The sequence below is a fragment of the Magnolia sinica genome, chromosome 19, assembly GCF_029962835.1.
Source record: "Magnolia sinica isolate HGM2019 chromosome 19, MsV1, whole genome shotgun sequence".
NCBI lineage: Eukaryota > Viridiplantae > Streptophyta > Magnoliopsida > Magnoliales > Magnoliaceae > Magnolia > Magnolia sinica.
Window position 1 is genome coordinate 16,509,928 of NC_080591.1, and position 20,281 is coordinate 16,530,208.

Below are 20,281 nucleotides of genomic sequence, written 5' to 3' on the forward strand. Positions count from 1 at the left end.
AATAGAAAGCTAGATTTATAGATGGGTGATTTAGAATCTAAATGATTTTTTTAAAGGCAACTTTATTAAAAAGCACCGCCCAGGAACAACTCAGACTGGAAAAGTAAGCTACAACTCAAAAGAGAAATGACATTACAAATATCAATGGACTATGAGCTAGAAGCCTGATCCACTACATCTCGCTTCACCCTTCTCACTACTTGTGGCAGTGGCACTAATCCACTAGGTAGTATACTGAGTGCAATTTTAGTAACAATAGGAGTCAAAACAAGGAACTGATTAAGATTGTTGACTAAGAAGTTTTCCAAAATGACCACTTTTAATACCTTGGGTCAATAAGTCATGAGAGTGGAGAGATTGAGAAGGATATTGTCCATAGAATTCAAGGCGGGTGAAAGAAATGGAGATGTGCCTCTGGAGAAGTCAAGGTGGGTGGAACAAATGGAGATGTGCCTCTGTAGTTTTATGTGATTGATGTGTGCTAGTCAAACCAAAAGGGAAATTAATGCAGGAGCATTTTCACACCGGGCTTGAGTGGAGTAGCCTGTGGGATGCAGGGACACACTTGAAGTGGGTGACTCCTGTGAAGCGGAACCCATTGTGAAGTGGGGCCCACGAGGAAGGTTCGAACGAAGTCCTAACCCATGGGATGTGGGGCCAGGGCTATGAGATAAAGGGATTGATTCGTTGCTCTCTATCAGTTCGAGCTTTTAGAACAAGTGGTTAATTGTCGTGCATCAAATTGGTATCAAAGCGGGAGGTCTTGTGTTCGAGACTCTTCATCGGGGGTGATTAATGCATGGACATTTTCACACTGAGCGAGGTCCTAACCCATGGGATGTAGGGCTTGGGCTATGAAATAAGGGGATTAATTTGTCACACTCTATCAATTCGAGCTTTTGCTTCATGGGACAAAATGTTGGGCAGTTAAGGAATGACATATTCATAAGAAGAGTGTAGCTGAAATAATGATGTTGAGATGTACGAGTAGCAAAATAAGGAATGATAAAATTAAAAATGAATGCATTCGAGTAGCACCAATAGATAACAAGATGAGAGAAAGTAGACTTGGATGGTTTGGTCATGCGCAACGAAGACCAAAAACCACGCTAGTTAGAAGAAGTGAGTTGGTGCAAGTTGGAGGCTCTAAAAGGGCAAGGGTAATGCCCAAAGGGACATAGATGGAGGTGGTAAGAAAAGACTTGATGATCTATGATCTAACTGAAGTTATGGCCCTTGATTAAGTGCAATGGTGGAACAAGATTCATGTAGTCAACTCCAACTAATTAGGATGAGGCTTAGATGATGATGATGAAGATGACATGTCAGCTGCCTGAGAAGTAGACCATCCTTTGGCACAATGCATGTTCACAGTCCTCAACCTAATGAATCGCCTGGATCACATACAATTGTTCAACATTTACACAAGTGCCACAAATCGTCTCTTCGACCTCCCCTCACCTTAATCGCCTCATAGTTTCTCTAACTCAAATTAATATATGCAATGATTCTTCATGGAAGCACTGCAACTGCTGTCCCAATGAGCGTGTAGGGGTCTGTTTACATGCTTGGGACCACTCTCAAATGGTTTTAATAAAAAGATATATTCCAAAGTATTTTTATCCTGCAAAACCAAATTTTCACTCAGAACCTGCCATTAACCATTTCATTGATCCAGTCAGCCACCAGCTGCCAACAAATGATAAATGGGTTCTAAGCCGAAGTTTCCAAATAAATCCTGACAAGAGAGGAACTTTGGTGATTGCCTTCTCAGTATTACAACACAAACATCCTCCCAATCTGAATTTGAACATAGTTGTCCACTTTCAACCAAAAACTCTTTTATATCTGTTATCCTCCATGGAACCTTATCTATGAGAACCACCTATCGTCAATGGTAGGAAATAGAAAAAGAAAGAAAAAAGAAAAAAAAAAAAGAAGCAATGCTTCCTGAATACCTGGCATTCTTCTAATGCACCAATATGCTTAATCAGTCGACCTACCAAATGATTGTGAATCTGGACTCAAGATTCATTGATCGACTTTTGTAAAATGAGGTGGGAATATTATCAATTTTAGCTGCAATACACAACTCCTACAGACAGATAATAGAAAGAAACATCTAGTCGGTCTAATAGTAAAATAAACTCTTCTATAACAACATAAATTATTGTGGTCCCTGAAATTCTAAGCCATGACAACCTCAGTGGTTTGTCAATACCCCTTCATTCCTGTAAAGGTTTGTCTTCATTTTTATCTTCTTTGCAACAATAACCTCTGTATTTGAAACTGAAGAAGCAAAACCATCCACGAACAGACAAAATTGCCAAAGAGAATTAAAATAAGATTCGCAAAATTATTCACCACATGATGTACTCATACATACTATAAAGCAACGCAGATGTCTGGATCATCAGACAACCAAACTGCAAAAACAAAAATAAAATTACAGATGTCTGGAGCATCAGACAAACAAATTGCAAAAACCAAAACTGAAGTGCCATCTCTTCACCGCTCCACTCCTAAATCCTACAAAGTGGATATGGTGAAACTCCTAATCCAACAAGTCGAGGCCTGAATTTCAATTCATAAGACAACTAATATGGGCTGGTCTACTTGTATTTGAGGTTGTGGTGCATCAACGTTGACGAGATTCACTGACTATGGATGAATACCTGCGAGATATAATCTCAACAAATGATTCAAGAAGACTTCAATGGCCTTGAAGCAGAGACTAGAAAGTGAGATCTTTTGGATCCTCAATGATCTTCGCTAGAGTTTGCAAGAATGAAGCCAGATCAGCACCATATATAACACGATGATCTGCAGTAACATTCACCTGCAAGCATTCACAGTTTCCCCAAGTGAGTTTGTGGAAGGCTCAAGGCTGGAGGTTCCAGGCCTCCAAATAACTAATCAGGTAGAATGTTTCTCACCTGCATCTGACTTTTCACACCAATCCGGCCATCCTTGGTAGCAACTACAGTTGGTTGGGATGCTCCAACGGCCATGATTGCTCCCTGCAGAACAGTCCATTGCAAATTTGGCAGTCAAAACTCTCAATTGAAGAGGGGATACCAACTTCTAAACTTGCTTAGTTCAATGGACCTTGCAAATGGAAGCAGTTCAGTATGGACTACTTACAGTTCCTGGAGGCAGAATTGCATCAAAGCGATCAACACCAAACATACCAAGGTTTGAAAGAGTGAATGTACCTACAAAATCCACAAGATGGCATTATGAGAAACACCCAATGGGATTTATCAAATATCAATTATGTTTGTGATTTTTTAGAATCGATCACATTCAATCGACACTGTGAGCTTCCCATATTGTAAAGCAGAGAGGGCCTACCACCATGTGTTCCAGACATCCAACCTGTCCATCATGTTCACCGCATGTTGTTAGGCCCAGAGACCTAAAATCAGCCCAATCCGCACCAGAGAAAGTGGAGAGGGGACGCCCACTGTAGGTGTCACTGTGGGGCCCACCATGATGTTTAAATGACATCCAACCTGTTCATTGTGTGCAAGCACTTGGATGGAGGGGCATACCAGAAATTAGGTCATTCCAACGTAGGTGGCCCCCACAACATGATTTTAGATGTTTTAGGCAGATTTTGCACTATTCCATGTAGTATGGCCCACCTGACTTTTGAATCCAGCTGATTTTTAGCGCGTATCATGATGCTGTGCATTCAATGAAAGGTTCGGATCCCACACAAACATATCATTGAGGGACCCACAGCAACTTGAGTGTTATGCACACTTGACAGTATGGGACTTTTCCCCTGATTGATATCAATTGAAACTAGAGAAGTACCTAGACCAGATCAGAAGGTGACCTACCACAACGAAATCAGGAAATGACAATAGTAAAAGAAAACATGGTTAATGCTGGGATTTTGGGGTGTAGCTTCCTAGTTTTTCATGCCTGCCTACATGTAACGCAAACCAAACCAACGTAACCGTCCATGGTACTTAATCAAACTCATGCTGTGTTGGAAGATGTCTGCCCATGTGTCCAACACATCTAGACATGGCTCATTTAAAAGCTTGATTCCTTGTGTTTAAATACAACCTGCCTTTTACTTTTGGGATAGCATGTTTTATGTATAAATGATTGATTTTCTTCTTAGTTTTGTATTACAGTTATTTCTAGATATATCACATATAAATAATTAAAAACTAATATTAAATGCAATATTTCACATTTGAATATTTACATTGAATGTTTCACTGACTCTTGACTATAAAAGTCGCCATATCTGAAACCCAATATCCATGTTTAACACTGCATCCAAGTTACAAAGCACCCAACTATTACTGCTTGCTTTTACATCATAGGAGCCTAATCCTATGCAAGATTATTTATGGAGCATCAGTGACGCAGGACAGCCCTAATTATGATGCATGCTCATGGACATAATTAAACAGCGGAAATAAAAAGAATAAATGATCTAAAATTCTAACAGTAATCATCATAACTGAGAAAATCATAAAGGAAACATGCAATGGAGTGGACCATCACTACAACCATGGATTATGGAATTCAATTACTACTTAGATTGGATCCGGCAAGGGATGAGACCTCCCGATCTTGCATGGTCACACCTAATCGATCAATGAAGATCACTAGTTCGAAGAACCAAGAAGTTTCTCGGATTAGGGATTTGAGAATTTGGGGGTTTAGGATTTAGATCGGTTCTCAAGATTTTGATCGAAGAAGGATTAGCCAAAACTGAAAAATAGAATGAAGAAAATTACTACCTTGAAGAAGTTGGAGGGGCACAAGAAGAAATTAGAAGAAGAAGATCAAGGGAAGAGAAGAAGCACCATTAGAGGGAAGAGAGGAAGGAGGCAACCAAAGGGTTTGCTTTTCATCAATCAATAGTTAAAATTCGAGTTTAGGGCTTTAGCCCACTTAAATAAGCAAATAAAGACATAAAATTACTAAAATACCCCTAGAATAAGCAAATAAAGACATAAAATTACTAAAAGACCCCTAACTAAGTCAAAAACACGCAAATAACATAAGTACTAGAAAGTTTAGGCGCTCGGTCTTCTTTCTCCAATCTTCCTTCAGATGTGTCTTCCCTGAGTGGGGTCTTCTATATATCCAATCACATGTGAAAGGTCTTCAGCTCCTCAATAGTCGCCTATCCACAAGGACGGCACTTGTGGTTGGCGCTTTCTTCGTTGGTACACCTTGAATGCGCTTGTGTCCGCATCAATTCCCCTCGGGTGAGAAAAACTCGACTCCGACGAGTTGAAACTTTTGTAGCGCTCGAGTAGATCTGGATCAATACCCAACAATGCGTCGCCCGACAGCCACGTAGATTCAGACGATGGTTTGTTCTTCCACTTGACAAGATACCTTTGGAAACCCCCATCTCTCGTGGATACTATCTCGTCATCCAAGATTTCCTCAATTGCTTCTTTATAGGTAATGGGTGGAGGAGGAGGTGGAAGGGGTTGGGTAGCAAACTCAGAAAAAGGCCATGAAAGGGACGATGTATCAACAATGGGAGTATGGGCACGGACTAGATCTTCCACATTAAAAGTTGGATTAATGCTCATTTCAGGTGGAAGGTCAACCCGATACGCGTTGGACCCAACCTTTTGTAATATCTTGAATGGTCCAGCATTACGCGCTTGTAATTTCTTTGCAGATCCTTGAGAGAATCGCTCTGGCCTTATTCGCACCATTACATAGTCTCCTTCTTGAAATTCTTGCACTCTACGATGAGAATCAGCTGAAACTTTATAATCATCATTGCTCTTATTTAACCGCTGTCTAATATGTGTATGCAAATCATGAATATGGCGTGCGAATGCATCGGCTGACTCAGAAGACCTTTGGGTAACAGACATAGGTAAGAGATCTATGGGCATTCTAGGTTTATAACAACTTACAATTTCAAAAAGACTCAACCCTGTAGATCTATTAACTGACCCATTATAAGCAAGTTCAGCAGTTGGTAAAATTAGGTCCCAAGTCTTAACATGTTCACCCACTAGACAACGTAGAAGATTTCCAAGGCTACGGTTTACCACTTCAGTTTGACCATCTGTTTGTGGGTGGTAAGCAGTAGAAAATTGCAAACGAGTTCCCATAATGTGCCACAGTGTCTTCCAAAAATAGCTAGTAAATCAAACATCACGATCAGACACTATGGTTTTAGGTAACCCATGGAGACGCACCACACCATCAAAAAAGAGACGAGCAACATGAGACGCATCTGACGTCTTCAAACATGGGAGGAAATGCGCCATTTTAGAAAAACGGTCCACAACGACAAAAACGGAATCGTGCTTTTTTATAGTATTGGGAAGCCCGAGCACGAAGTCCATACTAATGTCCTACCACGGAGCATGTGGCACTGGCAATGGCGTGTACAGCCCAGTATTTTGCTTTCTTTGCTTTGCCAGCTGATATGTTCGACACTGCCCTAAAACTTTGGCTACGTCTCGCTTGAGGCTTGGCCAATAGAAACGATCTTCCACGAGGGCAATAGTCTTATCACGACCAAAATGGCCAGCTATCCCTCCTGAATGAAGCTCCCAGATGAGGAATTCACGAAGGGACATACGGGGAATACAAAGTCTGTCTCCCTTGAAAAGAAAGTCATCTTTAAGAACATATTCACCCATAATATGTTGGTCACTAGAGAGCGACGCGTAAGTACCCCCAAAATCAGGACATATGGGGTATTCATCTTTCAATTACTCAAATCCGACTACCTCAACACTCAAGGAGTTGAGCAACGCCACTCTCCTACTAAGGGCATCCGCTGGTTTGTTTTCAACCCCGGCCTTGTGTTTCAAAACAAACGAATATTCCTGAAGAAACGCTACTCACTTAGCATGCCTTGGGTTAAGTTTCTTCTGAGAATGCAAATATCTCAAAGCCTCATAGTCAGAAAACAAAACGAATTCTTGCGGTAGGAGGTAGCGTCGCCAATGTCTCAAGGATTGCACTACCGCATAAAATTCTTTGTCGTAAGTGGGGTATTTTTGTTTTGCCTCATTCAGTTTCTCACTGAAATAGGCCACTGGGTGTCCTTCTTGACTCAACATACCACCTATACCGACACCAGACGCATCGCACGCTACTACAAAGACTTTAGAAAAGTCAGGTAGACGCACGACAGGAGCTTCCACCATCTTGCCCTTAATTTCTTTAAAAGCCTTGACGGCGGCTTTAGACCACACGAACTCTCCCTTTTTCATGCACTCGGTAATGAGAGTCATGATCGTGCTAAAACCCCTAATGAACCGACGATAAAAAGTTGCTAGGCCGTGAAAACTTCGCACCTCATGAATGTTCCTTGGTTCTGGCCACTCAACTATGGCCCTGACTTTTTCAGGGTCTTCGCGCATCCCTTCAGATGACACTATAAATCCTAAGAACACAACTTGGGTAAACATGAATGCACATTTCTTAAGATTAGCGTACAACTTTTTCTTCCTAAGGACACTACAGACCTTCTTTAAATGTTCAAGGTGTAATTCCTTAGTGGTACTATAAATAAGAATATCGTCAAAGTACACCACTAGGAATTTTTCCATGAACGGCCTCAAAGCTTGTGTCATCACCCGCATGAAAGTACTGGGTGCGTTAGTCAAGCCGAAGGGCATGACCAACCACTCATACAGCCCATCTTTCGTCTTAAACGCCGTCTTCCACTCATCTCCTCGGCGTATACGGATTTGGTGATATCCACTCTTGAGGTCTATCTTAGAGAATATAGTGGACCTGGCCAACATGTCAAGCATATCATCAAGTCTAGGTATAGGGAACCTATACTTGACAGTAATTTTGTTTATGGCACGGCTGTCCACACACATGCGCCACGTGCCGTCTTTCTTTGGCGTCAACAATGCAGGCACGGCACATGGGTTCATACTCTCTTGGATGAAACCCTTTTGCAGAAGCTCATCAACTTGCTTCTTCAACTCTGCATGCGTTGCAGGGTTCATCCTATAGTGAGGAAGGTTCGGTAGAGTAGACCCTGGGACAAAATCAATGGCATGTTGTATGTCCCTCATAGGTGGCAACTAATTCGGTAAGTCTTCAGGAAATACATCACTGTATTCCTTCAGGACCGAGGTCACCTCACAGGGCAACTCTGATGGAACCTCAGGTGTAATTTCTCTAGCCACAAGGGCATACACCATAGAATCCTCCTTAGCCTCTTTTTCAAACTCTCTTGCGCTGATTATATGTAAAGACTTAGGTTTGGATTTCCCCATTTCTCTAGGCTCACTTGCGTTCTCATCCTTCTTCTTCCCTAGTGTGTTCTCAGGTGGCATGGGATTAAGTTTGATCTTTTTACCATTATACATAAAAGTACACGCATTCGAACGGCCAAAGATCGTGACATCATTATCGAATAGCCACGGTCTACCTAGGATAACATGTCCCACATCCATAGGTAAAACATCACACCACAGGGACTCTTTGTATAACCCAAACTCGATGGGGACTAGACATTGCTGGGTGACAGGTAGGGATGTCTTGTCAACCCAAGAAACTTTATACGGGTCTGGATGAGGTGTGGATTTCAGTTTTAAGCGATCTAAGATGCTAGTGGAAATCACATTCTGACAACTTCCACTGTCCACTATCACCTTACAATTCTTTTCACCACACTTGGCAATAGTGTAGAAGATAGTGCTTCGACGCCAGTCAACACTACTTCTAGACTGAGCTAACACACGCCTGACTACTGCAAGCGTTGCTTCTCCATCTACTTCTTCTTCATCAGTAAGTCCTCCTTCAGGGTGATACTCTTCAACTTCATAATCACCCTGGTCATCTCCACCCTCGTGGGACTCGCCTATAACTAAGGCTCTCCCACGGCTCTTCGTAGGACACTGGTTAGACATGTGGCCAAGGTTGCCACACTCATAGCACCTCACTTGGCTCATGTTACTAGGACCGGCACCAAGAACCCCTTTGCCCTTGTCCTCCCTAGGCCTAGGCGGAATGGTCGCCTGTGCCCTAAGTTGACTACAAATATTAGGTCTAGTTCCTTGGGAACTAGATCTAGCACTGGAGTCTCGAGACTCAAAACGACGAACGACAGGAGCCTTCAGATATTGCTCTAACTCCTGCACGACTTGATATGCTTCATCTAAGTCCGTTAAGGGCCGAGTAATAAGCTCACGCTGAAGATCCGCACAAAGGCCCGTCTTGAAACGCGAGAGCGTTACTAGAGGGTCTTCTCGGATATCACATCGCATCACATACTCTTCAAATTTAGCGATGTAGTCAGCAGTAGGCATTGACCCTTGGCGTAAGGATTGCCATTGGTCAAGGAGCTTCTGACGGTATGAGAGAGGAAGGTACTTCTCCTTCAACTTCTCTTTCATCTCATACCAATGTGTGATAGGGGCTCTACCAACTCTCTCTATCCTACGCTCGGTGTTGGTCTAGAAGAGCTTGGCTTGACCCACAAGCTTCATCTTAGCAAACCGCATTTGAAGGTTTTTCGACATGCCATACCACTCAAAGTAGTGGTCCATGTCAGCAACCCAGTCAAGGAACGCCTTGGGATCCAAGCGCCCATCAAAACTCGGGGCCTTAACTCTCACACTCTTCATCGCACGCTCATCTGAATCATAGCGGTCTTGATGACCACATGTGGCTCGTGCCTCTCACACCACACCACGACCGTTACCACGATCTCTATCCTCATTACCACCACGTGTGGCAGCACGTTCTTCAATGATTCCTTCCACTTAGGAGTGCGCATCTTCCCCTACAGCGGGGTTTTCCTTTTGGGACGTCTCTAGTTGCTCCACCTTAGTCATGGTAGTGGTAATTTGGTTCTCAAGGCGGGCAAACTCACGCCTTTGACCCGCTTCTAGGGCGGTTATCTTTTGTATCAATTGAGCAAGTTGCTCAGATAACTGCTCGTTATTCATGGTAGGTTGAAGTCCGAAACCTCTACCTCTTCTCGTGGGCATACAATGAAGACTTGAACCAAACTCTACCTAACTAGACTACTAGGTGTTATGACTTTCAAGATGAATGCGATGAATGCAAAACTACTATGAACTGACACAATTAAGTTGAAACAGGAAACAACTCAAATATGAAAATTTTCCAGATTAGGAACTTTCTAAAATTGAAAACTTTCTAAACCTGGAACTTTCCTAAGTTAAACCTAAAAATCAAAACCCTAATTTGATAACTCGATCTAGACAAAAACCATGCAAGCCTAGGCTTTGATACCAAATTTGACGCAGGACAGCCCTAATTATGATGCATGCTCATCGACATAATTAAACAGCGAAAATAAAAGGAATAAATGATCTAAAATTCTAACAGTAATCATCATAACTGAGAAAATCATAAAGGAAACATGCAATGGAGTGGCCATCACTACAACCATGGATTATAGAATTCAATTACTACTTAGGTTGGATCCGGCGAGGGATGAGACCTCCCGATCTTGCATGGTCACACCCAATCGATCAATGAAGATCACTAGTCCGAAGAACCAAGAAGTTTCTCGGATTAGGGATTTGAGAATTTGGGGGTTTAGGGTTTAGATCAGTTCTCAAGATTTTGATCGAAGAAGGATTAGCCAAAATTGAAAAATAGAAGGAAGAAAATTATTACCTTGAAGAAGTTGGAGGGGCACAAGAAGAAATTAGAAGAAGAAGATCAAGGGAAGAGAACAAGCACCATTAGAGGAAAGAGAGGAAGGAGGCAACCAAAGGGTTTGCTTTTCATTAATCAATAGTTAAAATTCGAGTTTAGGGCTTTAGCCCACTTAAATAAACAAATAAAGACATAAAATTACTAAAATACCCCTAGAATAAGCAAATAAAGACATAAAATTACTAAAAGACCCCTAACTAAGTCAAAAACGCGCAAATAACATAAGTACGGGAAAGTTTAAGCGCTCGGTCTTCCTTCTCCAATCTTCCTTTACATGTGTCTTCCCTGAGTGGGGTCTTCTATATGTCCAATCACATGTGAAAGGTCTTCAGCTCCTCAATAGTCGCTTATCCACAAGGACGGCACTTGTGGTTGGCGCTTTCTTCGTTGGTACACCTTGAATGCGCTTGTGTCCGCATCAATCAGGCTTTTGGAAATTAGAGAGGAAAAGTAACTTCTTCAGGGCTAACCCTGTTCGTACCAGGGATGCACTGAGAACTCAGTTTTGGGAGAACTTACAGTGTGTAACCAGATTTTGTACTTTGTTTATTCTCTGCTGTATTGGAAGGCTCCACTACCTGTCATGGGAAGTCGGGTGATTCTGACACCGTCGTTTCAACAGTCATAACAGGAGACTGAAGAATCTCAAAGTTTTATGAGCATCTTAGTAGTTTTTCACCAAAGGTGAAAGTGATACATGGAACTGGTGAAGTTGGGTGCTTCTTGGTCAAGTCATTTTACATTTCACTTAGGCATCTCCTAGAGACTAGAGAGATAGTATTCTGGTGGCTTGTTGGCAAGGATAAGACCTTACAGGTCAATCACTGAACAAGCAAACAGATGAATATGAACAGGGAATTGATAGAACACTTATTCTTCCACCACCTGTTTTCATGGGAAACTTACCGTGATTCTTGGAACTCTTTGGACCAGCCTTGAGTGGATAGTGGCTTTAATCGAAGCTTGGTCCAGGCTCCACTACAATGTTAGAAGAATATCCATGTGGACGTTCATGAGAATGTGAACAACATTCAAGGAACAGCAAAACAGGGCACTTAGTTACAAAGCAGAGTCACCAAAGTTGGTCTTCCTGAAGGCTTGAAGGGGAGTGTTTGAGTGGGCTTCAAATGTGAGAGCATTTGCAGGGTGTATCAAAATGAAGTTTGAGAGTAGAGTGATTGGTTAGGGGTTTTGGTTGTGGTTCGGGTTGTCTGGGTTGATGATCCCTCATCATCTCCGCTTCCTATCTTGAGGTTGCTTTGGGTGTTTGTTCTTGGCAGCTCATTTCCTCTTTTAATAAAATCCATTGTCTTTCAAACAATGCATGACTATATTTATCGACTGACACTGATGAGCTTTATACTATCTGCTGATATGGCCATGTCAAATTCCATGTCTCCAGCAGATAGCTCATAGGAATAGTCAGAGATGTGATGATCATGCAGATCATGGATTCTGACAGTGCTGTCTTCCATCGGTGGGACTCGAATGGATGCCACATATGATCACAGATGATGGGTCCCATCTTAAGTGTGCCTCCTCACCGAAGCATGCAGAGCACATACACATGAGCTAGTGTGACACGGCTAGAATTTGTAGGACAGAAACCTTCTAGCATGATGTGCAGTAGCTGGTACCACCACTGTTTTTATAAAACCTGCACCAGACTGGATGTTTGAACCATATTAGACCTGTGCTGGCCAAGGAAGCAGTTCAGCTCACCTAGAAAACCGTTTTGGGCAAGGAACCATTCAACCTGTCCAGTCCAACTGGTCCACAAGTATGTGTTGGGCATTTTACCTGGTTGAACCAGCAGTTCAACTTTCTTTTAATAAAACTTAAAAAGAGGTGAGGGATTCAAATCCATGACCAAACTCTTTACAGGTTCAACAAGCTAGCACCAGTGATATGAGCATCTACCTACTTATTTAAGATGAAAAGAATTTATAAAAACCCAGAAAGAAACATTACTAAGACCCTTGAGCAGCCAACAGAAACTGACACTCTCATCACATTTGCGTATACAATTTTAACTATACATATATTTAAGGGTTAAACAGGATGGAGCTGTTTGGACCAATTTCTCACATAAATGGGTCGAGGTCCGGTCTGATTTTTAAACCAATGGGTACCACAATTGTGATGTGGTGAGCACTCATCAACATCAGTTGAATTGTACAGTAAGTGTTATCTTTAGACTTGTAAGTTCTGGAGATATTCAAGTCTAGATTGCACTAAACTTTGACGAGGACATATACGATATAACCAATTAAGTTGGTGGCTCTAGTGCGTATCAGATTTATTGCCCTTACTACTTGCAATATGTGAAGAAGCTGACATAAGGTGGCACTACTCTGGTATGCGTTCTCAAGGTCATGCAAACATCTTTTGCTGGTTTAGAAGCATGCTAGGAAAGAAGCTAAAACAAAGCTAAATCCAGGAAGATATATTCATGACCATGCTTTTGTGAATCCAACCTGATTACTTACTAGGTGAATGGGTGGAGGAACTGCACCCCGTCCCTAGTACTTTGTTGATCGATGTAGCCTACAAAATCTCCTATGATAAATTTCACACTTCACATCCATGAAATATGAGACTATGTACTTAGATTTTGCACCCCATGTTCATGAACATCTTTATCCAGATGTTTGATTTGGAAATGATCAAGTACCCCAGTAGCCTGATCAGTTATGCTCGGTATGTGGACAGCTTCTACCTACCAAGCAGCCACACCAAGGAAAGACAACTGACATTGTAGAGGCATGGAACTATGCTGAAATTTCAGTGCCATTGGATGATAGAAAATTCAGCGAGTAGTTTAGTCATTGTACAAGCATAATAGCATAATTGTAATGTTGTAATGTAATCAAAGTCTTAGAGGGGTATTGTCTACCAAAGGGAAAGAACCGATTACAATTGCATTTAAGAGGGCTTAAATGCTAGCCATTTGAAGAGGGGAACTGTCACATTAATCTGGTACCACCTGATTATGATGGATGGTCATAGATTACAGGGAATTAAACAAAAATTGCGAAGACGACTCCTACATGATTCCCGACAAGGATAATCTAATCCAGCTTATAGAAGATAAGTCCTGGTTTAGCAAATTCGATTGCAAATCCGAATGGAAGACAAATCTGTAAAATGGACAGCCTTCAGCGTACCACAGGGAAAATACGAATGGCTTGTTATGCCATTCGGCTACGAAAATGCCCCCCAAGTCTTCCAAAGAAGAATGGACAATATCTTTAGAAAACACCAAGGATACTGCCTAGTCTACATAGATGACATTCTTATAGCTAGCAAAACAGAAGAAGAACACATTGACCATCTTAGAAAGATTGTTAAAGAATTTAAAGATCACGGACTCATAATATCAGAGTCAAAGATGAAGCTAATGCAAAACAGCATTGACTTCCGCAGCTTCCAAATCAAGGCTGGAAAAATAAGGCTACTAGAACATATCACAAAGAAGCTCCTAGAATTTCCCAATAAAATAGAAATTTCCCAATAAAATAGAAGGCAGAAAACAGCTCCAATCCTTCTTAGGGATACTAAACGTAGCTCGAAACTTCCTTTAAAATATAGCAAGCCTTACAAAAGGACTAAACAGCAAACTCCAAAAAACTGAAATCACCAATCCCTTCAAATGGAGTAGGTACGACGAAGAAGTCATAGAAAAAATCAAAGTAAAAAAATAAAAAAATAAAAAATATCCCACCTCTGGATCTACCAAACACAAAAGATTATTTCATTGTAGAAACCGATGCATCGAACGAACAATGGGGAGTTGCATATTACACTACCCACTACATCACCGGAGAAAAGAAACCCTGCGGCTTTAAATCTGGATCGTTCAACAAAGCCAAAAAGAACTACACTACACGTGAGAAGGAACTCTTAGCTGTCATCCGGGGATTACGAAAGTATGAGATCTTTCTCTTACCAAAGCTCTTCACAATAATCACAGACTCCACTTACGTTATCCATTTTAAAGAGAGCAAGCTTAGAGGTATGTCATCCCAAAGACTCATTAGATGGCATGAATACTTATCCAAGTTCAAATACATAGCAATACATAAAAAGGGGAAAGAAAATATAATCCCCGACATCATATCTAGAGAACCTGTATTCGCTAACCCATGTGTAAGAATAAATATGCTAAATAAAGGTATGGAATGGAGCTGTTTCGGAATGCGAGGTAGAGGTCGAGGCAAAGGCTGAAATACCATGCTAAATAAGAGAATCGCTAGCATCGCAAGGATCAACGACTTAGACCTTGAACGAGAATTAGCTGCTAGAGGCAAAACGACGTACGCATAAAGCAGCACATCACAAGATAGAAATGAGGAGAAATACGTAACTGTTCCTGGAAAGAGAAGCACCATACAGAGGCCCATCTTAGAAGGCATCAACGATGTACTTATCCCTCCAAGAAGAAATGCAAATAACATCATAGCCTAGAACAGGTTAATTGGAGGATTATGGAGGATTATATTATCCAGTATATCCAGAACATTGCCAATTCCCAGATATAGCCAAACATAGAAAGCATTTAAAAAATGAAGAACTGATTATAGCAGATGCCTTATGGCATAACGTTTTTAACGGGCTCGTCGTAGATTTCAAACAGAACATCGTATCAGTGATACGACATATACAAGACCTGAGAAAAGAAAATGAAAGGACCGTAGAACTGACAGAACTATCACAACTGTTTCAAAAAAACCCAAGAAATAATCCTGCGATTTACTTACTAGCAGCAACGGCCTTCAACCCAGCGAAATTAACATACAAGCGAACAAGGTACTACATCGCAATCAGCATACCCAACGAAAAGGTAGATAGATACCTTCGAAGCGAACAACGAGCTCTTGCACGAAAAGACAGAAGTTCTAGACTTAGCCAGAAAAATGTGCCATGGAGAGCTAGATATGTTCCTAGTCCCTGGTGTAATCCCTTACCTTCCTTTGGGATATATAGACGAAGAACAGAAAGATGACAAATACATGTTAATGGCCAAACACAGGCTCATCAACTTGGTAAGGGTGGAAAAGGAAGAAAATGAGATTCCATACTTCTCGCCAGAAATAAGAAAAATCATCAAAAGATGCATGAAGAACTTTTATCCTTTCAACATCCATCTCTGGGTATTAAGGCCAGAGAGACTGTAAAGGTTTTATCTTCTCCGAATCACAGACGGTGAACAACAGCTTGTAGTGGAAGACAGGAAAGAAGTCACCATCAAACCCCTAGATCTATTTAAACACAGGGCAATGACAGCTGCTGAAATCATACAACTCCTCATAGATGACACCGATTGATGATACACCACCTACGTTTCAGAAGACATACTCATCCAGACTGCAGAACCGTACAATGGGACCCTAGCAAAGGGAAAAGAACCAATAACAGAACTCAGGCTATAAGTAACACCTCTCGAAGACAGAGTTCTAGCAATCAGGGACCAAGAAACCGAAAAAAGGCTGAAAGTGATATTCCCCAACGACTTTGGCAAAGACAGAGAAGAGCAAGGAGAGATAAAATCGGAAGCAACAGAAACACCCAGAAGAGAAGAACTCTCCACAGCCTAAGATGACGAAACCTCCAACATGAGCCTGTCTGCAGCATGAGAATCCGGTTATGCAAAATTTTGCAAAACCAAAAACGTAGCAAAATCACTTAAATCTTTCTATTCTCGTATCTCTAGCTTGGATCCCCAGCATTCTTGCAGCCATACTGGTGTGGTGTGGTGTGGAGTGGACCGTGGTGTGGTGTGGTATGGTGTGGTTCTATAGAGCTCCTCCGAAAGTAGTAGCTTTCGCTTGGTTGGCAGGCCATAACAAGATCCTAACTATTAACAACCTTCGCAAGAGAGGCATGGTGCTCCCAAACATCTGTATTCTTTGTTTTTAAGGATGCGAAATTAGTCAAACACAAGCTCATCGTGGGTTCACTAGGGAGGTTCGGTGCAACATATTGCTTCTTTTTGGTTTCTCTTGGGTAATGCCCAGCTCCATTGTTGATTTGTTTCGATCATGGCATGCGAGCAGTCCTAGGACAAAAGGATCTTCCCAGGTGGAGAGTTGCTCTATTAGCAGTCATTTGGTCTCTATGGGGCGAAAGAAATGCCGGCTGCTTTCAGAATAGAAGTTCTTCGTCCTTGGATGTCATTTGTAAAGTTCAACAATGTATAAGGGATCGGAGGCCTTAATGGGCTAGTTTTTATTTTCCTGTTTCGGCACAATAAATTCAGCATCTTTCAAAAAAAATTATATTGCATGGAAACATAGGGGTGCACCTGTCGAGAGATAAATTGATTCTTTGGAGGCTGTCTATCCTGACCATATTTTGGAACATTTGGATGGAACTCAATGCTCACTGTTTCAACAACAACCTGACGCCTTGCGCCCAAGTCTGTTGGAAGCCTAAAAGGGATGTTGTGGAATGGGCTGCCTCGCTTTATCAAGTTGATATTAATGCAGCTCATTCTTGTGTGGCTTTAAAAGTTCTGTCCTTGTTTTTGCTGTTCTGGCTTTTTGTCAGGTAGTGTTTTAATGAAATTATTCATAGCCCTTCAAAAAAAAAAATTAGGGGTGACAACTGACAACAAAATTGACAGTTGACACGTTCCTAAACCAGTTGACATACTAAAAGACAGGCTAAAATGAGCACAATTCCCTGGTCAAAGTAATCCAGGGGATACAAAACATGGCTAAGTAGCTCAGGTTATAGGAAGCAAACAATAAGCCTTATCAAAGCAATTAGGAAAAAAGAAAAAAGTATGAATTACCATGATAAAAGCAAAGAGTATTATAGCCAAAAACAGAGTGAGCACAAAACAAGACCTGCACACAATATCAGTACCTGTGTTGTATTCATGAGGTTGCAGCTGCTTTGCCCTAGCCTTGTCAACTAGCTCTTTCCATTTCCTCGATAATGAGTAGATGTCAACCTAGGAAAATCATCAGTAACAAAAGCCCTATCAATTAAAACAAAATTATAAATAGCAATTACAAGGAAGATGAAGGAAAAGAAAGAAAGAAAAGATAAAAGCAACAAGAACCTTGTCTGCATCCTGAAGAACTGGAGTAATCAAACCCCCATCCATAGCCACAGCAACCGCAATGTTAATGCTGCTATTGTACGTGAAGCTCTTGCCATCTCTACAGCTAGAATTCACAACTGGGTGCTTAACCAAAGCAAGAGCAGTCGCCTTTGCAAGCAATGCAGTCATCGTCACTCCTTTCGACTTTATCTGTATTTTTTTTTTTCAATACAGATGTATTAAAAATCAAAATTGAAACCCTACAAAAAGAATGAAATGAAAGGCCACCCATTTCATACAACACTGTAATCAAAGAGATGCTCTAAAGATCAAAATTCGAAACCAAGCAATAAAAATGAGAAGAATACTACCTGTTTCTTAAATTACAGGTATTTTCATTCAGGCCAGTTTTTCTTAAATGTGGGACCCAGCTTTCAGCGATCAATATCATTGGTCTGGTCTGGTGGACCCCAAGGAATGAAGGGCTTTGTGGCACATGTGCCAACATGGCACACCCATACAGGATTGGCACAATTAGGTAGATAGGACACTCAGCAAGCATGAACCGGCCAAACAAACAAGAACGACTGCTCATCAGGGTGGGCCATACTTGCATGAGAAAAATGGACGGTTAGAAAAAATTGACCTACTGTGCATATAAAACATGCAAATGTAGCACAGTGCTGAGCTGAAAGCTCTGATTTTTGGTTTAGATTATGCTCAAAGGATATGCTACCCAATGAATGGCACAGATTCCACAAACGCGTGACAAGTTGACGGATGTGCTAAAAAGCCCTCGTGTAGACACAATACTTACCATTCCTCAGGAGGCCACAATGTGGATGGATGAGGAACCAAAAGTCTCCTCCATCTAACAATCCTAGCCATCCCATTTGTTGATATTCTCATGTCGCTCACGGACTGTTGCCTACATTTCCCTTTGAACTGTCCATTTGTAGGCCAGCTATACAATAGTCGACAGAGAATTCTTCGCAGTATACTGCATCCACAGGGGAGCCCACCAGATGAACAGTCAGGATCACCAAAAGGTGGGCCCTACCTGCAGAGAATGCGAACCGAAAGAAAGCGTTCCAACGAATCCTGCCTAGCAGTAGCATTACATTACATACTTCCTCTTTCACAAATCACTAAAATAGAATAAATCACCCACTTTTTCATCAAAATTTCTAGAAAGAAAAAAGAGAATCTTACTCTCTTGTATAGACTGTCGAGGGCATCGGTCATGATCGTGTACCCAACCCTGAATGTCGGCACAGCCAAGCTTTCCACCATGTTCCGACTCACGGCCCCCTGCATCGTTGTAAACGGAACAACGGTTCCTAATTCAATGCCCGCAGGCACCTCAACTGTCCCTGCTTTCGTACTCTCCGCCCTCACACTCTCTACAGCACCTGCAGCAGCAGCAGCAGCAGCAGGAGGAGTGCCCACAGCCACAGCAGCTTCGACATCCTTTGCAACGATCCTCCCCAATGGCCCACTCCCAACCACTGATCCCAACTCCACTTTCAAATCCTTCGCAAGCTTCTTCGCATACGGCGTCGCCACAATCCTTCTCCCTCCCTCCGATGCGGGATGCGCGGAAGAAGCCACAACAGAAACCTCCGCCTTCGGCGGTGGTGGTGCCGCAATTACGGGCTTCTCCGCAGACACAGCCGGAGCCAGGGATTCTCCAGAGGGAGAAGAAGCCGCCGCGGCCTTGGATCTGGCCTCGGAGATCTCCTCCTCGGACTCGGCCAGTAGCGCAATTGCCGATCCGACAGCTGCGACGCCGCCCTCGTCGACGATGATGGCCGCGAGGTAGCCGTCGTAGAACGTCTCGACGTCCATGTCGGCCTTGTCGGATTCGACAACGACGACGCTGTCTCCCTTCGCCAGCTTCTCGCCCTCCGATCTTATCCAAGAGACGATCTTTCCCTCTGTCATGGTGGAGCTGAGGGCGGGCATGAATATCTCTCGGATCTTAGAGCGGATCCGGATGGTATTCTTGTAATTTTGTGGTTTTGCAGGGGTAGGAGACAGAAGGCGGAGCTTGGAGGAAGAAGGAATGAAAGAGGTGGTGAGGTGGAGTGGGGCGGCCATGGATGGGAAGGAGAGGTTTTGGTGGGACTGAGGACTACTGAATGAGGTTCGCAGAGAGGGAGAGAGGTGGGGAGAAGGGTTATTGTATTTATGGGGTTTTGGATGCTGGGTTTGGGCTTTTTGTTGTGTCCCTCGGGAGTATCGAAATGAGGCGGAGGTCCCAACCACCCTACCGGTGTGGTGTGTTTGTGGGCCTTTTTTTAAGCGGGGGAATTTGAGGGAGGAAGAGAGGGGAAAGGGTGGGTTAGTTGCAGGAGTACCGTAAACTATAGCCTTCAATGATGTCTTTCCTGTAAAGAGGCCATCATTTGTAATCAGGGCCGTTCAGTGTTCAAAAGAGCATGAATCTGATGGCTGAATGATCATGTGTGTTCATTCGTGTGTTAATAATTTATGATTTTGATTAAGAGAGATCGCATCTCGATTTTATCAGTAAAAGTCCATTAATTGGGGGAT

The 20,281-nt window shown here is 42.3% G+C and overlaps 1 protein-coding gene across 1 annotated transcript; it reads right to left on the minus strand.

The window, feature by feature from the left end:
• Positions 1 to 2,336: 2,336 nt before the first annotated feature.
• LOC131234372 (dihydrolipoyllysine-residue acetyltransferase component 5 of pyruvate dehydrogenase complex, chloroplastic) lies at positions 2,337 to 20,010 on the minus strand. The gene is made up of 6 exons (XM_058231199.1): positions 18,938 to 20,010; positions 17,744 to 17,935; positions 17,545 to 17,632; positions 3,145 to 3,215; positions 2,937 to 3,020; positions 2,337 to 2,839 (listed from the first exon to the last, which is right to left on the minus strand). Exons 1-6 carry the CDS (start codon positions 19,823 to 19,825, stop codon positions 2,735 to 2,737), a joined length of 1,428 nt encoding a protein of 475 aa, XP_058087182.1. The 5' UTR covers positions 19,826 to 20,010; the 3' UTR covers positions 2,337 to 2,734.
• Positions 20,011 to 20,281: the final 271 nt, after the last annotated feature.